The 25054-nt window shown below is 36.3% G+C and overlaps 1 protein-coding gene across 4 annotated transcripts in view; it reads right to left on the reverse strand.

Moving 5' to 3' along the window:
• The window catches only part of mrtfab (myocardin related transcription factor Ab), a 97953-nt gene that overhangs the window by 24522 nt on the left and 48377 nt on the right, over positions 1-25054 (reverse strand). For 2 of the 4 annotated variants that reach the window (XM_055175901.2, XM_055175899.2), the window contains exons 1-3: positions 15837-15972; positions 14967-15037; positions 11216-11417 (exon numbers count right to left, since the gene is read on the reverse strand). The exons of 1 other annotated variant lie outside the window; for it this stretch is intronic. In XM_055175901.2, the coding sequence (XP_055031876.2) occupies positions 11216-11372 (157 nt within the window). In that variant the 5' untranslated portion in view covers positions 11373-11417; positions 14967-15037; positions 15837-15972. Of the gene's footprint in view, positions 1-5898; positions 6140-11215; positions 11418-14966; positions 15038-15836; positions 15973-25054 lie in introns of those variants that run through there. One more of the 4 variants, XM_055175902.2, reaches the window with a different exon arrangement.

The raw sequence follows: 25054 nt of genomic DNA on the forward strand, positions 1-25054 counted from the left end.
GCTGATTCCCCTGGAGTTGTCTTTACCAATATGGGGCTCGACGTTGTCGCAATGTCCTTGCTGCTAGTGCCTTCATCAAAAATGCTGTATTTCTTCTTCTGTGCACAGTTTTCAGTTTGGCAATTACAAGCTGCACCATTAATAAACTAATAATTTGCCTACAGTGACTAAATACAGTCCTGTCTCCATTTTCCACGAGTATCTTCTTTTGTTTACTGTTGGTTACTAGCTTACCAATACCACCGATGGAAATGCACCTAATTCGCATTTCTTAGTTTTCTCAATTGCGAATTTTGAAAAGATTCGCTTCACGTTTGGATGAAAACCCAGGTACTGATATTTTGTTATATTATGCTATTATTTTACAAGACTTTAACTTGGGGTTTAACAGTTACAATGACTAACAATATGACATATAGAATGTAACACAAAAAAAATCTACTGTATAAAAAATCAAAATCTATTTATTTATTTTTGACTCTTTTCATTACATTCTTTACATCCTGATGCAAATTGATCCATTTATGGATTCTGGGCAAAGTACGCATTATTGTTTAAACTCACCTGTACATCCTTCATGTGTGCCACAATCTAACAACAAAACAGTAGTGGTGTCATCCAAAAAAAAAAAAACTTTGTCTCTCTGTGGGCTGGATTTTTTTTTAGGTATTGATAATTATTGTCTTGCTAGCTAAGAGAAACAATATCAGATCATTTTGTGATGAATTTACATCCCTATGTTCAATCCACAATGATGTCCAACAAGATAGACAGTGGTTTTTGTGTTTTTAGGAAGCTACTAGTACTGCTTTTTGTTATATATCTGGAACACTTGCAGACAGTACAGGTAAGTTTGTATGAAAATGCAGCTAATGTATTTTAATAACGGTGTACATTTTAAATAAGTACGAGATTGCTTGAAATATCTCTAGACCACTGATATGACTAATGGCTTGTGTCATGCGAGTGTTTAAAATATCAGTACAATTCATGCCTTCGGGCAGAAACATTTTTACAAGGAAAAAAATAGTAAGCGCAGCTTTAAAAAAGATTATTCACAGCGAGACATCAACATTCATACACAACCGTCTGCTGTTTATTCGTTTCCATTCTCTATAAGCAATAACAAACTCAGTGGTCATGGCTCAATTTCAAGCACAAGCAAAGTTATTTGTGCAGTACTGATATTTACAATGACGTAAGGGCCCCTGTGCCATAAAGTCATCGAACTAAAATGCCAAGCACATGAGAGCCAAACAAACAAACCAGGATTACACAACAAATTTCATCCCAATTAGGCTTCACTGACAAGTTTTCTTAAAGGTGAAACACAGAAGAAGTGAGAAAATAGGCCAGCTGTCTGACTCTAGTAATGTAAGATGCTAAAGTTAAGAAGAGACATTAGACTGAGCTCAGCAAATGAGGTTATGGGTGGAGAGAGACGAGTGAAAAAACGCGATTCACATCCAAGCCCTCATGTTTTTGTGAGCACGTTACATAACGTTGATCTGAACTCATTTCATCTGAACCTCCTGCCCTACTTTCTATCTTTACATATCATGACTCTTGACATGTATTTAACATTTTAGCATGATGCTCTACCTATTACATCAAAATAGTTAGTTTTTAGTTAAGATTTTATTTTTATTCGGGACTAACATTATACAGGTTTTGGACATTGGGTATTGACCCAACTCTACCAAAAATGTTTATTAAGAAAAACCTTTTCGCTGATTTTATCATCAAAACAAATAATGTTAGAAGCATTTATCTCACGTTTTAAGAAAAGGAACGTAGCGTAGCGTGCATAAAAAGTCCGGTTAAACGCATAATTCACAAAATAACCATCTGCACACTAAAGTTTTTTTTACTATGACAGTTCTACTCAATAAAAAATTTTTTTAGGCATACTTAATTGATCGAATGTACCTATTATATGTTCTCCTAAACACTGTCATAATTAATATTTACTAGTGATGCACCGTTGTATCGGCCGCCGATATTTATCGGCCGATTTTTGATGAATTTGAAACCATTGGCATATCGGCAATAGCACAAGAAAGGCCGATACCGATTGTTTATTAACTCTTTCCCCGCCATTGACCAGATATCTCGTCAATCAAGAGAAAAACCTTCCCCGCCAATGACGAGTATTTCCGTCTTTCCGCAATACCGCTATTATCCACTAGGTGGCAGAGATGCTCACAAGTCTCTGAGCTCGAGTCCAAGTCAAGTCTGAAGTCTTTGAGCGGAAATTAAAAAGTGGTATCTGGACATCCCTATTTATTATTATCCTAACTATATACTATAATATTTATGTTCCTTGATTTTCTGTATTTTCTTGGTTTCCGTTTAAAGCTGCTTTGAAACAATGAAGAATAATGAAAAGCACTATATAAATAAAATTGAATTAATATGTATTAGTAGCAGTTTACTATCTATCATTTTCAGACCTGTCATGACCTTTCAGTTAACTACTGTCTAACTTGTTTTTTACACTTAGATAGTCATCTAATCCATAACAATACACAGATTCTTTTACACTTGAAGATCACTGCACTTGTAGTTACTGAAGTGGTTCCCCAGGCCTGTCATGACATGTTAGGGTATAGTAGCAAAGCTATATGTCACACCAATCATTGTAACTTTTACCTGTTGTTGTATGTTTAAAACAATTAAGTCCCTTTTGCTAAATCCCTTTATTTAAAGTCCCTGTAAAGTCCGTTCAATGTGTCCTCAGTTTGTCAAACCACAACCACGTTTTTAAGCACCCAGACAAATTTGAATGACAAAAAAATGGCAAGTAAATTAAAATCATGGATAAATAGGTAGGATTCTTTACTTCCAAACGCTGGGGGCATGTCCGCTGTCGGAGCTGAAACTACGGTGCCGTCTCTCTCAGCAATCAATACTGCTACAACCTGAATGGATACTTGTGAATGTGTTAGGGGCGGGGCGCGTCGCAAAGCCAGCTTTTTAGCCTTGCCCAAATAATGGAGATAAACGATCTAAAAATGTTCTTAATTTGACTTTACAAAGACTTTAAACAGAAATCTTAAGGGCACACTATTTTAGCTACTGTTGCTATGTTTTTTTCAGTTTTGGGGGATTGAATGAAAATAAGAGCAAATATTTACCAAATTCCTAATTTATATGTTTGTACTAGAATATTATTTAGTTTAGGCATTTTATGCATGTGTTTATTTTTATTAATGTAACAATTTACAACCGTTGATATGTGAATGAGTCAGTGGATATTATCACTTTAGCTGTAAAGCTGGAATTACAAGGACAGAAAACAAAAGAAAACTGCAAATAGGAGGGGTTACCGTATGTTTCTGTGTTTATAGAATGTATAAGCTTAAACAAAAACCATAAAACATGTTCGTTAAATCCACCCTATTTGGTAGAGCTCAAGTAAATTTGGATTTTTATCATTTATTCGATATTGTTTCGTATCACAACTCCATTTTTTTGGATATTTGCGTAAAGTGTGTGGAGTTTGCTCGTGCATCAAGAGCTGAATAAGTAAACCGCACTAAAAAGAAATCTAAATACATTTTAAAAAAGGATCTAAATGGTAATCTAGTAGACAAACCACTTTTTATAGCTCAGGGATATGGATGCATTATGGGTTTTAGCATAGTGGGCTGAAACAAAACAAATAGTCAAAGCTGCACTGATGTAATCTTATGAGGGCCTTGGTCTGTGCCTGTCACTGCATACTTCTCTTGCTAAAAAAAAAACAATTCGCAGAAATTCAAGGAACTTTTTCCTGGAATGTCCATTCATTCTGTTGTCAACTTTGCTGAAGTTGTTTTAACACTGTCATCACAGTATGTGTTGTTGTCTAGTGTGTTTTGTCTAGTGATCTGCCAGAGCAGTTAGTATGTGAGAGGGAAGATGCCTAGATAAATGGCTAGATAAATCGGGAGGCTGCTGTTGACTTTTTCAGGATTAAGCACAGCTGTGGGTCTTGTCAAGTTAATGCGGAGAAACGGCTCTATTGCCCCCCTCTCTCTCTACCTTTATCCTGTTATGTTCTGGGCCTGTGTAAGCATGCTGGAGTTAAAGCTGGCATGTATCCTTAAATGTTACATAACGGTGAACCATAGCGTAACCCATAGCTTGCGTGCAACTCTTGCAGACTAATACTGTACAGCCATAATACTACCAAACACACCATTCATCATGCATTTTTACAGGACTTACTGTAAAAGTCTTTAAGTGGTACCATATATACACTAATATAATTTTAACGGCTGATTTCCACTTAAGACCCATGTTGAAGTTTGCAAGCCATTTTAATGGGTTTTTCCATAATGCAATGTATTTCTGAGTGAAAAGGGAACAAGAAAAAACTTTGAGATTTCATCCATTAGGAACTGTTTGCATGATGGATCAAGAGCAACTGTAGGTTTGCTAAAGGAATGCCCAAAGTGCCATTTAGCAACTGGTTAAAATTATCCAACAGCCAGCCAAATCTAAATGATATCTTCATCAGACAGAGATGATTGCATTTTGATTCAGCATTACTAAAGTAACCATTTCAGGGCTCCAGACTGCCACCAAAATTTGAGAGTGTGCCACTGAATTTTACATCCAGTCGCACATGTGCGACCAGTTAATTTTACCTTTTTTTGTGATGTGACACCTGAATTTGAAACCACACATTACTTTCTGCATTGATCATTAAAGTATTTATTAGTAATACAGTGGAAATGAGTAGAAATGTGAATATTTGGTTAGCATGTTGATTTACGGTGTGTGCGCCTAAAATTTTAAATTGGGGGGGCCACTGTGCTCCTAGTGAAAAAAGTTAGTCTGGAGCTCTGAATTTGCAGTAATTAAAAATCACTCGCAACAAGACCAGAATGTAAACAGGTGGCAATGGATCTGACCAAAGACCTGCGACAACCCGATAATGAGTAGCATTGCAAATCAATGGTGGTATCTTATAATGACTGGTACAGAAGTTACAGGTGAGGATTTATTCATCAAGGAACAACAAGTTAAACAAAATTTTAAAGACGTGAAGCACCATATCTAAGATCACACTTGCAGACATGAGGAGGCGCCCTTACAGATAATCAATCACTGTTCAATCAGATTGTGCCAAGACAGTCAAACTTCCTTGTCAGAAGGCTGATTTACAATACGGCATCAAATGTCTGTATGTTATGTGTCTGGTTGACTTAGAAGTTCTGTCAGAAATGTGTCTGTTTGTTAGGACCTTTGAGGGAAAAACACCGCCCGAAAAGACGACAGCTGGTTTTAACAACACAGAGGGTGCGACAGAGTTCCTATCCATCATTGACACATCCCACCCCGTTCCAGCTGGAGCAATTCAAGGGTGGGCTCTCAATACATCCATTTCCATGGTCCACCATACAGAGGAATTTCACTTAGCAATCAGACAAAAATGGAAATGAATCGAAAACAACTCAGTAGATGTAAACGTACTGGAGGTGTGTTTGGGGGGCGTGTCACGATACAACGAATGTGTTTTCAGTATACGTTTAGATTATATTTTTTGGCTCTCCTCTTGTTTCGTTAAATGTAAATGCATGATTACACTTGTACGATGTCAACGGATGAAGAAAAACAACTTTTAAAGATATATACCAGATAGGATTTTGAAAAAAAAAGGTAATATGTGTTTTTAATTATTCCAGCATTAGCATTTCTATGAGAAACTCAGCCCTCACATTTAAACAAGCTTATTTCTGACTCCTAACTGACAGGTTAAAGGTCTAGTGCGACCTCAACTCAAAAAGCAAAACTCCCATGCAGCACTTTAGACCAACAGCAGACTTTCCATTAAACAAAAAGTTACCACACCTCCAACCTGTGGTCTGATTCATTCACATCAACTTTTAATGTTAAAAACACAAGTACCTGAATGTATGGCCATATCCTTTCAATGCAGAAGGATGCGGTTCAGATCGATTCCACACTAATCCATTTCCAGATCGGACAGCAGACGCAACAGCTTGTGAAGTCTGACCAAACCCTGGGCTGTTCTGTTAAAAACAATTCCTACAGAAGATCCACGAACTGCAAGGGTGTGTCTGCATGCCCCTCACCTTGCTCTGCTCCGACTCGACCTAATCTGCTCGGCGTCTGCGTGTGCATGCACGCCCTACAGATGTGGGTGTGTTAACACAAGTGTTTGTCCCTGTGTGAGCCTGTTTCTTCCTTATTGCCTTGTTTCATGCTTCGCTTTCAGATGGGTTGTGCAACTCATAGTTTCCTGCTCCTTGAAGCAATTTTTTCCCGTTCCAGGAGGATAGATCAGGAACTGCATGTCCTGATTTGAGGACACTCGTTTACTACAAAAGCGAATGCGTGCGGACCGTAAGCCGTCACTGAAGCCAAAACACATTCCAGATCACCTTTGGCCCCCCAAAACACTCCCCCCCGAGGCAATACTTCTGCTTCATACAAAGAGTTACACTTAAAGACGACTACCCTACACTAACACCCCCGAGCTATGTTCCTGTGCTTCCAAACTTTTTTCCTTGGTGATTAGCATCTGGTCTCGCACTTCTGTTCATTCTGTGAACTGTTGTTGAAACTTTCCAGACTATAATTTAAATCTGCAGTTATGCTTTTATTCAAGTGGGGTATACAATAGCCCCAAAAAGTATTTGGCAACAAAACAACTGGGTCACTTAATAAAAGATTTTTGTGGAATTAGGTAATAAATATTCTGTCTAACGTGTCTAAATATTATTGGGAACACTCCGTATGTCTAGCAAACGTGACCACGTATTAAAAAAATAATTTTGGGGGGATTTCCTACATAAAACCATCCTACATAAAAAACATTCATAACCTTGATAATATTTAACACTGACTGAGTAACGCCATGTTAAAGATTAAACTCAATGTGAAATTGATGACTGAAATCAAACTTTGATGCTCCTAATCTCATAATGAGATTTAAAGACTTAAGCCAGGAATTCACAGACAGGGTCACAAACATCAATGCACTGAAATTAAAATTCTTGGTTGTGACCGGGTCACACTCGGTTAAAAACTTTCAAATGTTTCACAGTGTCTGTCTTTACAATAACTTTGAGGTTTAAACAAAAAATCTTTAAAGGAACAGTATGTAGGATTGTGGCCAAAACTGGTATTGCAATCACAAAACTTGTGGCTAAGACTGGTACTGCAATCACACAACTGGTGGCCAATACACAAAATGACAACATTAACATCAGTTTAGGGCTGCAACTCCACTTTTTAAATGACAATATCCTGGACAGACCACTGTTGTGAGTGATATAAGTATTTGAAATGAAAATGATTTCTTAATGTCTAGTGACATATAAGGACCATTTTATGATTTGTTGATATAAATTTCTTACATACTGTTCCTTTAAGTATTCAAATTTCTAATTGTGTTTGTTCTAATTGTGACTCCACAAGAATGTCTTCATGTAAATCTCATCACACAGAAAGGATGGGTTTGCCTCACCGACTATAAACTCAAGCTTGTTTCCATGAATATAACATTCATCATCAGCCAGCGTTTACATGAACTTCAACTAAACCAACATAATCTTAACACAAGTATGTGACTTGTAAAACTCGCTGTTAACATTAAAATGATCTATTAAAATAACATTTGCTTTAAATCTGGTCTGAAAAATTTTATGTTATCATTTTAAGCCCAAAACTTGGGAATGACAAATGCCTGTCTTGTATAATAATTTTTGTGAAATTATTTTATGACCCACACTCAATATTGTGAGAGCTAAGGCCGTGTTTTTGTCAGGCTGTAGTTTAAAGACAACATAAGCAAAGCCAGTGTTATTTTCCACAGCATGAACTCTGCACTTTTGTTGGGTCCTGTATTAACATGTCATCTACCACCATCTAACCCTCAATGAAGTGTACCTCGGGGGGCTGAAAAGAGAAATAAGGGAGTGGTGTCTGGAGGCCATGAGTTTTCTAGGTGCTTTATTGGTATTCTCTGCAGTGCCAGGCATTCCCTAGGATTTAAACCTATGAGCTTGTCGTTGCTAGCGCTATGCTACATAGGAACATGGCTCAGTCCCCACATCTCTACATGGGTGATTCTCGCGAAATTAGACTTATGAGGTGTCATGAAACATTTTGATAAAAAAAGTAAATGCAAAGTAAGAGTATCAAAATAATAAGCATACATTTACAAACATCTCTTCACGTACTTTGTTGCACATTATTTCAAATGCCATCATACAAACCAATTTTGTTGTTTTTTTCCACATTTAAGGGGAAAATTTTCATTACCGCAATGTGTCCATGACTGGATTTGGGTTCTTTGACATGGAAATATTTATAATTATAAAATCTAAAATATGAAAAGCTTCAGTGCATGTTATACTATAAACATTTACAGTGAAGAAACATGTGGTATTTGGTGATCATTGGTAAATGTGAAAACAATAATAAGGAATATAAATGTGCCCAAGAAAAATTTTCTCATCCTCCGCAACAATTTTCAAACATAGTTTGAGCCCTCAATGAACTAACATTTTCAAAAACAAATTGTTGGAAGGGATATAATTGATTGTGACACGCAAGATGGCTAACAGGTAAGCAGTTCTTATTCTTTTCTCCAGATAAAAATTGAAATTTTGTTTGTCATAGTACCTAGACAACTTTTTAGTTCTCATTACCGAAACATGAGTTTGTAAATGCGTATATTTAATGTAATATCATGTTGCGGTAATGATAATTTAAAAAATTTAAATAATTTTATAGGAAATACATTTTACATCCTCTAAAAATAACTTTTTAGTTCTCTAGTTAATAATGTTTATAGTAAGTTCAGACATTAATCTTATATGTTATCTTAAAAATTGGCTTCAAGTTTTTTTTAATTCTGATGCTGGACACTGAATTTAGTGAGAATCACCCACATGCACGTCATGATCATAACAAACATCTCACAACAAACTTTACATGAATTCCAAAATATATCTAAACGATTCTTTTCTGGAGTGACAGCATGTATCTCTCTGCTGGTTGTGTTTTATCTTTAGAGAGCACCTATTATATTTCTAAAAACAATGTTGTGTTCATATTTCAGTCATGTAATTGAAAGAAATGTTCGCAAAAAAAAAGAAAAATTGCTAAAGTGTGCAAACATATTTTGCGTTACTAATAGCACAATAGTACAGCAACATAGACAAATGTTACCCACCGGAGCCTGATCGCGTCCCTGTTTGTGATCGTAGAAATGACAAACTACAAGCGCTACACAGCACTGCACAAGACTCACGCTTGAGTCCTAGTTTAAATAGTCCGTAGTAAATTGTTTCAAATATAAAAACATAGACTAGTTAAAGGCTGCGAGTTAGCAGCAGGCAAAATTATGATAATGACTGTTATGGTTCACGTCAACAGGCCGAGGAAGTAAACTGTCGCCTACAATCCGTTTGTTTGTTGTAGTCCAAGAAAAGAGATTTAAATTGGAGATGATAACTCACGTCATTGTTTACTTTGGGATTTGTACCTTTGCATATTGTTAACATGTACTTACACACACCAAAGGATGTGTAAAATCTTAAATCGGAAAATAGGTGCTCTTTAAGCTTCATGAATGTCAATTAGTTTAGTAGTCCCTGCTGTATATCAGACAAATAAACAGACGTGCCTTTGAGGTGTCTTCCTGTCATAAAGATTTTTATGGGCCATGAATCAAAGATTTACGGGATGGTTTTGATACAGAACTATCTTGTTCAGACATGGCTTAAACCTTTCATAACAAAAAATCTTCTCAACAAGTTCTCTTAAAATAGCACTAAAAATGACATAGTAGAAAAAGTAAAAAAGAAAACCCACAAAGTACAAAAAAAATCATAATGGCATTACCATGTTTTTGGACTATCCACCTCCTTTTCAATGTAGGAATGGGCGCGGCGACTTCCAGTTATTTTAGCCAAACGAAAAACTTAAAAGCATAATTTAAGTTATGTTTTTAACCATTTTTAAGCATTCGTTAAAAGGCATAATATGTTTTGATAGACTGTTTTTATCTTGAATGTAGTTTTATTGTACAGCACTTTGGGCCAACCTTAGGGGTGGGCGATATGACCAAAATCTTCTATCACGATAGGATTAATTTTATATCATGATAACGATATGTATCACGGTAGAGTTTTTTTATGTTTTAATAAGGTTAAATCTTTAATACCATAGAAATGTTCATAATTCTAACAAAAAACATATACAAGCATAGAAAGAAGATAAAAACAAACAAAACGTAAGCTCTCTGAAGATAAACAGTCAATGATATAAGAATGATAATAAATAATTATGCATGTATGTGTAGGCTTATATATATTTTTTTATTTAAGGTAGAAAAGTGATTTAATCAGGAGCAGTGAGAGATTTTCTATCAATGCTGTTTGATTAACACGAGTGACAGACAGGAGCAAAATTAGGTAACTTCCCCTTTAAGACCAAAGTCCGGATCCAATACACTGTTACACATGCGCTTTCTCTTTTAGCTGTTTACTTTCTCTTAAGACCTAACTGGTCGTGTTTATGAGGATGCTTGCAAAGACGGGAATTTTGACGCATATGTCTATTTAAGGCCAATAAAGCGGAAAAATGCTCACATGCTTAATGAGCAGCGGTCGCGCGACTTGCGCGCTCCTCACAGACAGAAAGAGCAGCGGTTGCGCGACTTGTGCGCTCCTGAGACACAGAAAGACCGCACGCATACAGATCTTTTGTCTGTGTTTCAGTGGCTGAAAATACCTTGTTTTAAAACTGCAGTGCTTAAATACGTGTACAAACGTTACGTTTTAACTACCACGTGCATAGGAGCGTGACGTGGGCGCGTAACCTCGATAGAAACGATAGTCCAAAATCTCTACCGGTTGACAAATTTCTACCGGTTAATTATGTCTACCGGTTTATCGCCCACCCCTATGCATGAAATGTGCTTTATAAAGAAACAAAACAAAAAAAGAATCCTGCTTTATAATGGACACTACAAATATTTGTCAGGGTTAAACATATCCGGTCAGGCTAAAAGTTAAGATTTTTACTTGTCCTGCCAATAAGGCCATACCACAAAGCTATTTTAGTTTTAGCAGTCATATTTCCTTAAAGGCCAAGTTTGTAACAAGTGTACTAGGCTCTTAATTTGCATAAATAAAAAGCCATTATAGCTATTTTTACATACACTGATTTTGTGTTTGCATGAACTCACCATTCTTTCGATCTCTCAGGGGCGGTAAGTTCGGTACAGACTGCAGTGTGAGTTCCTGGAGCTCACTGGTCACTGCTTCGCTCTGAGGACTGGGCAAGGATGCGCTCCCTACAGCAGACGCCATGCTGCCAGGGCTCAGTTGCTCCTCCACCCGCATGACCTCCTGTGCCGCCAGGGTGACAGGTGGGTGAAGCGGTCAGACCTGTCAGAGATGAATCACACTGCAGGTTATCCACCACAGACAGAATAAAGAAACAACACAAATGCAAAAGGCATTGTGCTGAAGGCATCTTCCCTGATGGTACTTAACAGAGGACTTTTCATTTGTACACATTTGACAGATGCTTTTATTTAAAAAGGGACTTGCAGAGCATTCAGGGATTTACATTTTATCAATACATGCTTTTCATGGAAATCAAACCAATGATCTTCTAGTTACAGGAAACCTCCTATCTTTATATCTTGCAAGAACACAAACATCTCACCCTCTGTAAATTTCCATACTAAGCAGAATCTGAAATTCACTTTCAATAACAAAATTGTAATATTTTCCATACCAGAACACAAAACTATGTCCTATTAACCTATAAAACAGCTTAACTATGTGTTATATACAGTAGTATGTACTGTACTCTACAAACACTACAGGAAGACAAGGTATGTAGTTAACTGGGAGACTGGGTATCCACAAGTTCAAACATGCGTATGGATCATTGTGCAACATCCAAAGTCACACAACATCACTGTTTTCCAACATGACTGGAGGCAGCGATTTACACAAGCATGTAAAGTAACATCAGATGGACAACTCTGGGCCTCTAGCAGTATGTGAAGCAAGATTTTTGAAAAATGTTTGGTCTGGTGTCTGTTTTTTCTTAACAGACAATGAATGCTTGTACAGCAGGCTAAACCTTAAGTGGGTTATTAGCAAGCCTGCACAGAATTTGCAGAAAGCTCAACAGATGTCTGCAGAACTGAAACAAAATGGTATTTCTTTGTTTATTTCCTAAATATTTGTGACCCTGGACCACAAAACCATTATTAATAGGTAAAACCCGTCGTTTGTAGAAAAAGCAAAAAATACATTGCATGGGTCAGAATGATTGAATTTTATTCTATGCCAAATTCAATAATATATTATTTCCCATTCAAGTTAGGTTTATGTAAAAGCTTACAACTTCCCCCATTTAATCAGCAAGGTCATTACAGTGGTAAGCCCGTAGAGAGCACTAAAACAAACCTTTTCATTAAAGGGATAGTTTACCCAAAATTGAAAATTCTTTCATCATTTACTCACTCTCAAAAAAACCGTTCATGAGCCCCATTCACTTCCATAGTGTTATTTTTTCTACTATGGAAGTGAATGGGGATCATAAACAATTTGGTTACAAACATTTCTCAAAATATCTTTCTTAGTGTTTATCAGAACAAAGAAATTTATACAGGTTTGTAACAACATGAGAGTGAAACATTATTCCCTTTCACACATACAGTCTTTACTGTTAAATTGCAGTTAATTACTTTGTGTAGTAAATGTCGCTTCATCTTAAAGCAGGAGATGATGATTTACTATTAATCAAGGAACCAGCTTTACTGACAAGTACACGCATGCGATTAATCATGCAGCCCTAATAAAAGGGGCTAATGATGACAGAATTTAAATTTTATCCCTTTAATATGTGTTGCTGTATACGGACTTTATTGGACTTTGAACTTTACATGCAATATTTTTTTTTTGCACTTTCAAGTTGCAGATTTTCACATTTTTTGTATCTCAGACAAATATTGTTCTATCCTAGCAAACCATACATCAATAGAAATCATATGTATCTAGCTTTCCGATGATGTATAAATCTAAATTCCAAAATTACCCTTCTGACTTTTGTGGACCAGGGTCAAATTTTAGCTCATTTAATAATGCACTTAGCTAACAATAAAAGTTTAATTCCACAATTACATAGAAAAAGTAGATTCCGATTGAAATTGCAAAAAAGATCTCGGATGCAAAACCCTCTACATCAGTGGTCCTCGAGGACCCCCTTCCAGAATGTTTTAGATGTCTCCTTAATTAACACACCTGATTTAACTCATTAGTTTGTTAGGGTGACATTCTGGAAGGAGGCTGATGTGTTGGTTCAGGTGTTTTAAATAAGGAGACATCTAAAACTTTCTGGAAGGAGGTCCTCGAGGACCAGGGTTAAAGAACACTGCATGCATCTGACATGCTTTTTTGTAAATGATCCTAATAGATTCTGCCAACAAACCTCTATTTCTAACTGACCCGAGGCCAGGATTATGCTGATGTGAAGCTAAGGTATCTCATTTTTGATGGAGGCGTCTTTTAGCAGCTTTTGCATCTGAGCTCCTCAATTGTTTTCTAACAGGTTACCAGCACATGTAGCCCAGTTTTCATTGGTCGGGCAAACAGAAAGTCATGCACCAAACTCATAAGATGAGCCAATGATGCTGTGTCAGACTGGTCGGGAGCTCATGAAAAAATGCTTTTCCAGACATCTCTGAAGTCTGGAAGAAATGCTTTAATAGCCCCACAGAGCCACTTTTTTGCTGTTTTGAATGTGATATGAAAAAATATTTAAACATTACAAAAATGACACTTTACCTTTAATTTCATCATATTCATCAAGATTTAAATGACAACGCTGCAACCACACCCAACAGAAACGGTCATTAAAATCTAAATAAAAAAACCTATTTTGTTTTTATTTTCTTTTGCATGTCTTATCTTTACATCCAGTATGCATTAAACAAAGAGGGCTGGCACACGCCCTGGAAAGTCTGGAACAATCCTACTTGCTGTAAAGGGCTCCATAAGGAGCAGTAAGTTCTGTTTTCTATAAAACATTAAAAACAACTTAAAGTATCATCTGACTAGAAGTATGCTGATGTGAATGGTCTACCCGGGCAATGAAACTGTCTGTGGAGCCCCAATGATCACTGCACATTACGGACTCTCCATTTGTGAGGTAATGTAGCACATCAACTGGCATTTGTAAGAGCATTAACCGAATTCATAGCCCAGTTTTAGGGACATGATTTTAAGGACAGTGCACATCTTTTACTGTCAGACTGGAACATAATCGTATGACCCCATTTTTGCTTTTGTGCAAGCCTTGTCTATCTTGTTAGCTAATGCATTCCTCATTATGAGCTCATCAGCATCCAAATAATATCAATATATCAATCCCACCCAGAAGGACCCGAGAGAGGTGGAGCAGAAAGCATCGATTTTTAAGAAGCCTATTGAGTACTTGCAGTGAGCCAGACAAATAACCGCGGTGTTTAATTTTTCTTTCAGAAATGCTATTATCTCTTGCCAGCCACAAATAAATCATTGCATGTTACCTGGCATATGGGATAATACATCTTGCAGGAACATTCCTACTTTATTTGAAAAAAAAATAGCGTTCAGACATGTAGTGTACAGTCCTACTGCACTGAAATGATACAGAGCTCTCTGACATTCCACATTGTGCAGGTCCACACCTGCCTTTAACCATCAGTCATGGCCACAGTGCCAAAGACACATATACTTTACCTGTGTAACACAAAAGGCAATGCAGGTAACCCCTTCACCCACTTACATTGAAAAAAGACATAATAATGGATAGACACACCCATCCGGAGATGCACAGTAATAGCTGTAAGGATGCATTTTTACTTTGAAACCAGTGCATTAGATATTAACAAACATTACACAAACATCCATATTAAAGTGTAAAGAGTGAAGTACCTTAAATATGAAATCCAAAGCAATAGATTTCAGCCTCATTTCTATTCACAGCTTCAGAGTATCTTGTAGACCTGATGAAAAAATGACTAAGTAAACCAAATAATGTATAACTCTTATATTGTTATGCACACAAAGTACCAGTAATTGTGCAATACCAACACGTATACTCCCCTATACTCATAAAGCAATAAACAGGTGGTTATGTACTGTATGTAACAATTGTGTTATGCTGAATTTGTTATCTGCTATACCTCGTTAATGAATCTAGCTTAAATGATTTGAAAATGAACCTAAACTTGCTGTCAAATATATTTCATTTACATACACAAATATAAGGAGGCCCATGATGGTTTGTCTGTCTCGAGTGAAAAGTGTCTGCATTCATCTGCATGTGTGTTAATGGTAAGTAGGTGTGTCCAACCACTAGCTCAAAAACTTAATATATGCCAACAAAAATAATAAACATCATACATTTACATTCTTTTAGCAGTTAGTTTCATAATATAAACAGCCCACCATACATATTTCTTAACAATACTTTCGCAACTGCTGTCTGATACATTGGCATCTCTAATGCGACATGACAGGAAATGAGCTTAAAGGCTAACATACTCTAAAAAAAAACATCATTTATGTTTATCAGACATGTAAAATATGATTAAACGGGGGCAATAAAACAGGCCAGATCCTCGCCGCATGTCCATGTGTGTGATAATAAGACACTAACAGTGCATCAAGTGCATTTTGCGCTGACCAACAACAACGCATGCGAAGCGGATGAAATTTTACTGCTGCTTGTTATTGCCTTTTTAAACTTTAATCTAAAAAAGATGGACGTGGGTGCGCGACTGCCTCATCTGAATAACTTACCGAGTCGCAAAGTGAAATGTAACAACCGTTCGGCTTTATAAAGATGTTCATCTACTCAAAAACTGTATTGAGGCTTCCGGCTACTCTCTGCCGTTCAACCGCAGAGGACTGTGAAGTCAGTCAACACACTTACGCCATTTCCTGAAAATAAAAGTCCTAGTGACGCGTTAAAATTACGTTAGTTGTAATAAAAAATAATAATTTATTAGATTTTTATATTAGCCATTCATTGATTAAGTCGAGCAATAACGTGCTTTTCATTTAATAATGGTGATTTAAAACGAATATCTAGAATTAGATTGGTTTGTTATAAAAGAAGTGTCACATGTAACTCTGGCTGTTACAACCAATTACTAAGAATGTTTTGTGATTTACAGATTTCTACATCATCCTACATTTAAAAAAAAATAACATTAATATCTGTAATATAGACTGATATAGGCCTTTAAAAGATCGAAATCATAATAAAAACAAATGGTTAAAATCAAATTGCTCCAAATCCATAATAACTTTCAGACAGGGGACACAGGTTTTTAAAAACAGGTTTGTCAGACAGGGTTTTTCACATTCTTCCCGTGTATGAAATAAAAATATATTAACTTCATTCAATTCAAACTGAATGATGTAACTATGTATAAAATATGGTATCAACAAGACATTCAAATAACCAACTTTTAAATGATTTATTGAGGCACTTAATGAACATATTCACATTCTGAAGTGAGCTGTAAACATTTTAAAGGTAATACATTCAGACAGCAAATGTGTATTCACATTCAGTTTTATACTAGATATACTTCCTAAAAAAAAAACATTTCTCAAAGCGGTTCACATTTACATATATTTTGTAGCTATATAAAACAGTGAACAAAAGCCAAGTACAAAATATTGGTTTGCACCACTACACAAACAGATGACAGGTTAAAAAAATCTTCAAATAAGGCCCCTTAGCCATAAAAGATCAGTGACAGTACAACTGACATCAGAAAACAAATTTAAATAAAACCAACACTGAAACATGTTTTAATCAAGTCATTCAATTGGACATATGCACTACCTAAAAGCTATTAGAAATAACAGACAAGTCAAATAGTGGTGATGTTGCTTCATACATTACTAACATGGTCAGGAAATAACACAGAGAAGTCTTGTGAACTCTGAAAATGACAAATCATGCATTCATTTTCAATAAAAATTTAATTTAAATTTATGCGATAATGAATGCTATATGGGCTAGCTTGTCAGTGAACTACGGCTGCGTGTAGTAAATGGTGCTTCACCTGTTTTCAGATGATGGCAATTTACTACTAATCACAGAACCGGCTTTACCGATGAGATAGGCTTGACAATTTTATACAATTAAAGAGATAGTTGGGCCAAAAATGATATTAAACCCATGAATTACTCACCTCCAAGCCGTCCAAGATACATATGTCCATCATTTTTCAGACTAACACATTTTCAGTTATTTTACAAAATGTTTTAGATCTTTCAGTTAATCAAATGTAAAGTTATGGGGTCCACTCCTTCAAGTCAAACAAAACAGCACGGATTACCCTCAGAAGACCTTTGTTTATCATCGTGGAGCCATTTGTATTTCTTTTGTGAAGGATGGATGCACATTTTTTGGACGTGAAGGAGTGGACCCTGTAACATTACATTTGATTAACTGAAAGACATTTTCTAAAATATCTCAAAATGTGTTCGTCTAAAAAATGATGGACATATGCATCTCGAATGGCTTGGGGGTGAGTAAATCATGAGTTTAATATAATTTTGGGGTGAACTATTCCTTTAATCGTCCAACCTTACATACCACTTTTGAAAAAGACATACTCACAGCAAAATATTCAGGGATTCTTAATAAAGAAATGCTTTGATATGCCTCATTGTAATATCAACATATCACTTTAAATAATAAAAAACAAGTGCGTTTTCGTGTTACCTGTAAATAGCTTTGTAAAAGCTGGTATCAGAACCTCAAAGTTACATTGGCTGTGTCTGAAACAGCATACTGTATAGTACAGTGGTTCTCAACTTTTTTAGTGTGCGGGCCCCCTTGTGTACGGCACATTCCTTTGCGGCCCCCCCCAAAGAAAATTTATGACAAAACACTGTTCTAAAACTAAACTTTTAATTAAACAAAACATATTGAATGATACAAAGTAGTGCTGTTGGTTAGTAGCCTTTTTTTTAGATTTAATTGCACAGAATTCATGATAAATTAATTTATTTTATAAAATGTCATAAAGCTGGGGCCCCCCGGATTGGCACCGGATCAGCGCCAAAGCTGTTGACTTCGGCACAGATCCGGAGCGGATCCGGCCCAGAGTCGTCTGCTGTCTATATAATGGATTAAATAAGGATGAAGTTGACATAAAGATTCCATTAAGCAAAGCTGAAGCTGAGTGCATTATAAGAAAATCTGTTATAAATATCTGGCAAGACAACTGGAATAAGGAGTTAAAAGGGAGACATTTATATAATATTCAGGATACAGTGGGGAATGATAGGAGAAAATATGGATCCAGAAGAGATGATATAATTATCTCGAGGCTGTGCATTGGGCACACCAGATTAAATTATTATTTACACATGTTAGGGAAAAGTGAGACAGATGGGTGCATCCACTGTGGAGTGGCAGAAACAGTGGAGCATGTGCTTGTTCACTGTCAATGGTATAATAATGAACGAGTTCAACTTGTGGATGGACTAAAGAAACTGAAAGTTCAGTTAACAATAAAAGATATATTTCAGAGTGCACAGGTACAATCAAAAGTGTACCCTTTATTATTTAAATATTTGAGAGATACACAATTGATACACATGATTTAAGGTGTTATAAAAAGAAGTCTTTAGTTTTATTTAATCATATTTGGTTCATTTATTTAAGTATTATCATTATTATTATTATTATGTATTTATTTATTTGAATATATATATATATATATATATATATATATATATATATATATATATATATATATATATATATATATATATATATATATATATATATATATATATTCAAATAAATAAATACATAATAATAATAATAATGATAATACTTAAATAAATGAACCAAATATGATTAAATAAAACTAATATTGTTGTAATATTGTTGTGAATATTGTAAATTGTACAGCCATGCTTAGTGCTTCTAGTCTAGTATATGAACTTGTGTATAGTTTTAAACATGAAAACTGATATATTTGTATTTATCATGAAGGCATCTGAAGCTTGCTCCACCAGAATGTCATTGCAAATGTACAGTGAAAATAAAGATCTTATATAATCTATCAAAACAAGTAATTTCTCTATTTAGTCTATATGTAGGCTATGTATATTGTGTATGCTATTGCATATTGATCCTATAATTGACATATTTAGACTTTATGATGAAGTGGAACAAATGTTTAGAAAATTAAATGAAAATAAACTCATGAAAATATGTTAAGCATTACATTTACAATACTAAAAAGTAATGTCCACTTAAATGTAAACTTGTTTTGGCTATGTTACAATCGATCATATTAAATGGGAATTTATATCATTACATGCTGTAAAGGAATAAGGTAAAGCAAGCATATGTTATTGTTTACCAATGAAATTAGCTCCGTTTATAATGTTTTTATGAAATTGGGGGAGGGTGGCCTAGATTTAATTTATGTCATATTAGTTTGGATATCGTTTACAAATATAAGAATACGTGTATTGTTAAAACGAAATATAACCTTTTATTTAGATTTTAAGATTGCAATAAACTGCTTTAACATACTTCGATAGGATCAGCGGGTTTCCGTGGGGAACCACGCTTTGCCATATATGGGAGTCACGCGGTGACGTATTGGACATGGGCGTGGCATCTGGCGTGACACTTGGATGTGGGCGGGGTTGGATGTCCACCGCAGGCTGCAGCGAGTCATACTTGGTCATTTTTAGCAATAGTGTCTGTCTGCGGAGTGCGGGAGAGGGGCGTGCCGTTGGGCGGCGTGGCTTTTAGCAGGGGGCGGAAATTGAAGTTGTCCAAGTCACACAGAATCCCGCGAGATGTCCGACTTCCGCTAAACTGACACGGCACATCCGATAGCTAGTTTAATAGTAAGACGATTGTTTATAGCTCTCTTTTAACTTTAGCATAATGACAAATAACGTTACTGCCGTAAATGTTTTAAATTGAGGGCACGGAGGAAGCTTCATAAGACGCTCGGATGGTCTTATATTGTCTCATCGATCGTCATTGTTAACGTGGGTAGACAATATGGCCACGGCATATATGGACATATTTACCAACCTAAAATTATTAAAGTACCGAGGCATACCAATATTTAAATCGTGAACTGTTACACAGCGAGGGTGATTTTTTTAAGTAAATGTGCACCTCAGACAGTTTAATATGTATTAAACCAAGATGAAATTCATTTGCAAACTTGCAGACTTAATTCTTTTTAAGTTTTAGAAGGAATCTACAGAGCTCACGTGGTTTTATAAGAAATTGCTAACAGATAACATCTGGGGATATTGTAAAGGTTTATAAAAATAACTATTCACAACAGGTAACATTGTAAAGGTGTATAAAAATAACCATTCACAACAGGTAACATTGTAAAGATGTATAAAAATAACTAATCACAACAGGTAACATCTGGTGACATTGTAAAGGTTTATAAAAATAACTCTGCACAACATGTAACAACTGGTGACATTGTAAAGGTTTATAAAAATAACCATTCACAACATGTAACATCTGGTGAAATTGTAAAGGTTTATAAAAATAACTATCCACAACATGTAACAACTGGTGAGATTGTAAAGGTTTATAAAATAATTATTCACAACAGGTAACATCTGGTGACATTGTAAAGGTTTATAAAAATAACTATCCACAACATGTAACATCTGGTGACATTGTAAAGGTTTATAAAAATATCCTTTCAGCAAGATCACCCTGCAATAAATTATAAAACAGCATTATGAGAGTCATCAGGAGCTGATCCCAAGTGTATAGCTGGAAGCTGTTGATGTATGTACAGTATTGGTAAAGTGCACATGAATGCATTTTATAATAATAATGCATCCAATGTCAACCCTGTGTAGAGCTGAGAAAGTGGTTGTTTCTCAGCAGCAGTAATGTCCAATGGTGCCAGCTCAACACATTGGTGCAGTTTCCCAGGCAGGGCTTAGTCAGGGGTACCCAAACTCAGTCCTGGAGGGCCGGTGTCCTGCAGAGTTTAGCTCTTACTTGCATCAGAGCACCTGCCAGTAAGTTTCTAGTATGCTTAGTAAGACCTTAATTGGCAGGTTCAGGTGTGTTTGATTGGGGTTGGAGCTGAACTCTGCAGGACAGTAGATCTCAAGACACAGGTTTGGTCACCAATGGTTTAGATTAAACCAGGACTGGGCACTTATATTAGGACATTTTAGTTTTTACAAACAAACCTTACAAAACAAGACTGGTGTGCATCTTGAAACAAAACAATGGCAATGATATATGTTGAGATGTGTCAGTACAAGGTGTTTTCTTAATTACAGTAGCTCAAACATGCATTTTAGCCCGGGAACAGTATAAGCCCTGTCTGGAAAACCGCCACATTGTTTTACCATAACAGATATGGGATGTTTAAGGTTGAGTTGTGATTTTGAAGTGTAGACAGATGGATCATCCTACACTCTTAAAACGAATGTGTTAAATTAACACATCCTGCGTCCAGCCAAGGACAACACACCCAGTGTGCCGTCCCCAAATCAACACATCTCTGTGCTATTTCTAGAACAACACACTTTGTGTTGTTTTAACACATCTTGTGTTGTCCCTTTTATTTATATGAACTCTAAATCAGCACGAAATGACACATAATGTGTTAAAATCAACACATAATGTGTTAAATAGTCCAACAAAAAGCAATGTGTTAAACCTAACACACCCTAGATGTGTTAATTTTAACACATTGCTTTGTGCTAAACTATTTAACACATTATGTGTTGTCCCCAACACATCAAGTGTCATTTAAGTTCATAAAAAATAAAAGGGACAACACAAGATGTGTTAAAACAACACAGTGTGCTGTTCCAAAAATAACACAGAGATGTGTTAAATTAAGGACAACACACTAGATTTGTTGTCCTTAACTAGACACAAGCTGTGTTAATTTAATACATTCATTTTAAGAGTGTATTGTATTTCTGCATCACAGTTAAGGTGCATGTGGATGGTATCACCCTCACAAGTTGTCCACTGCATCACTTCACATCAATGCAGCTGTGAAAATAATAACCATAAACAAACATATTTTACATTTGTACTTAAAATAAGCTTACATTATGAGAATATACAATGGCACCCATACTTAAACAGAATAGGGTTTGAGAGAGATACATTAAAAACGAGACAGTAGTACACACATCCTTTAACTCCAGTGTTATTATGACGTTTAGTAGGTCATTACTTAATTAACTGTCGTTTGAAATGTCGACAACTTACAGGAATAACTGTAAGATTCTAATGTACTAATATCTAACGTTACTATCGTAAACAGGAAAATATATAGGTGAGCAATGAAACTCATGCAAGATTTGTTGGATTTTGTTAACTACTCGTTACTGATCATAACTGTAATCATAGAACGGACTTCACAATTCTAACATTAGGCTAACAACACATAGCTAACGTTAACGAGCTTACCTGAAACGGTCGACCTTAATTCAGCCCCTGGCGTGACTTCTCAACATGTGTCGTAGCCGAACCATTTCTCGGGAAAAGGATGTTCGTCAGTCGGCTTCCCGTCCATTAAAATTAGTACGAACAAACATGAGGGCGCTTGGGTGAGCAACTTTAATAACGCCTTTAGCCGCCGTATCTCTATGCGGGCAGAAGAGAAGACAGAATGACAACATCTCGTCCTGACGTCTCGCGTGGTTTGGACAACTTAAAGTTACGCCCCCTGCTAAAAGTCACGCCCCTTAACGGCACGCCCCTCTCTTGCGGTCCGCAGACAGACCCATCTCTAAAAATGAGATGGGTCTGTCTGCGGACCGCAAGAGAGGGGCGTACCGTTAAGGGGCGTAACTTTTAGCAGGGGGCGTAACTTTAAGTTGTCCAAGTTACACAGAACCACGCGAGACGTCAGGACGAGATGTTGTCATTCTGTCTTCTCTTCTGCCCGCATAGAGATACGGCGGCTAAAGACGTTATTAAAGTTGCTCATCCAAGCGCCCTCATGTTTGTTCGTACTAATTTTAATGGACGGGAAGCCGACTGACGAACATCCTTTTCCCGAGAAATGGTTCGGCTACGACACATGTTGAGAAGTCACGCCAGGGGCTGAATTAAGGTCGACCGTTTCAGGTAAGCTCGTTAACGTTAGCTATGTGTTGTTAGCCTAATGTTAGAATTGTGAAGTCCGTTCTATGATTACACTTATGATCAGTAACGAGTAGTTAACAAAATCCAACAAATCTTGCATGAGTTTCATTGCTCACCTATATATTTTCCTGTTTACGATAGTAACGTTAGATATTAGTACATTAGAATCTTACAGTTATTCCTGTAAGTTGTCGACATTTCAAATGACCTACTAAACGTCATAATAACACTGGAGTTAAAGGATGTGTGTACTACTGTCTCGTTTTTAATGTATCTCTCTCAAACCCTATTCTGTTTAAGTATGGGTGCCATTGTATATTCTCATAATGTAAGCTTATTTTAAGTACAAATGTAAAATATGTTTGTTTATGGTTATTATTTTCACAGCTGCATTGATGTGAAGTGATGCAGTGGACAACTTGTGAGGGTGATACCATCCACATGCACCTTAACTGTGATGCAGAAATACAATACACTCTTGAAATGAATGTGTTAAATTGACACATCTTGTGTCTAGTTAAGGACAACACATCTAGTGTGTTGTCCTTAATTTAACACATCTCTGTGTTGTTTTTGGAGCAACACACTGTGTTGTTTTGGCACATCTTGTGTTGTCCCTTTTATTTTTTATGAACTTAAATGACACTTAATGTGTTAAAAACAACACATAATGTGTTAAGTGGTTTAACACAGAGCAATGTGTTAGAATTAACATATCCAGGGTGTGTTAATTTTAACACATTGCTTTTTGTTAAACTATTTAACACATTATGTGTTAATTTTAGCACATTATGTGTCATTTCGTGCTGATTTAGAGTTCATATGAATGGAGGGGACAACACGGGATGTGTTGGAGCAACACAAAGTGTGTTGTTCGGAAAATAGCACAGAGATGTGTTAGTTTGGGGACAGCACACTGGGTGTGTTGTCCTTAACTAGACACAAGATGTGTTAATTTAACACATTCGTTTTAAGAGTGTAGGATGATCCATCTGTCTACACTTCAAAATCACAACTCAACCTTAAACATCCCATATCTGTTATGGTAAAACAATGTGGCGGTTTTCCAGACAGGGCTTATACTGTTCCCGGGCTAAAATGCATGTTTGAGCTACTGTAATTAAGAAAACACCTTGTACTGACACATCTCAACGTATATCATTGCCATTGTTTTGTTTCAAGATGCACACCAGTCTTGTTTTGTAAGGTTTGTTTGTAAAAACTAAAATGTCCTAATATAAGTGCCCAGTCCTGGTTTAATCTAAACCATTGGTGACCAAACCTGTGTCTTGAGATCTACTGTCCTGCAGAGTTCAGCTCCAACCCCAATCAAACACACCTGAACCTGCCAATTAAGGTCTTACTAAGCATACTAGAAACTTACTGGCAGGTGCTCTGATGCAAGTAGGAGCTAAACTCTGCAGGACACCGGCCCTCCAGGACTGAGTTTGGGTACCCCTGACTAAGCCCTGCCTGGGAAACTGCACCAATGTGTTGAGCTGGCACCATTGGACATTACTGCTGCTGAGAAACAACCACTTTCTCAGCTCTACACAGGGTTGACATTGGATGCATTATTATTATAAAATGCATTCATGTGCACTTTACCAATACTGTACATACATCAACAGCTTCCAGCTATACACTTGGGATCAGCTCCTGATGCCTCTCATAATGCTGTGTTATAATTTATTGCAGGGTGATCTTGCTGAAAGGATATTTTTATAAACCTTTACAATGTCACCAGATGTTACATGTTGTGGATAGTTATTTTTATAAACCTTTACAATGTCACCAGATGTTACCTGTTGTGAATAATTATTTTATAAACCTTTACAATCTCACCAGTTGTTAC

The sequence above is a fragment of the Misgurnus anguillicaudatus genome, chromosome 4, assembly GCF_027580225.2.
Source record: "Misgurnus anguillicaudatus chromosome 4, ASM2758022v2, whole genome shotgun sequence".
Classification (NCBI taxonomy): Eukaryota; Metazoa; Chordata; class Actinopteri; order Cypriniformes; family Cobitidae; genus Misgurnus; species Misgurnus anguillicaudatus.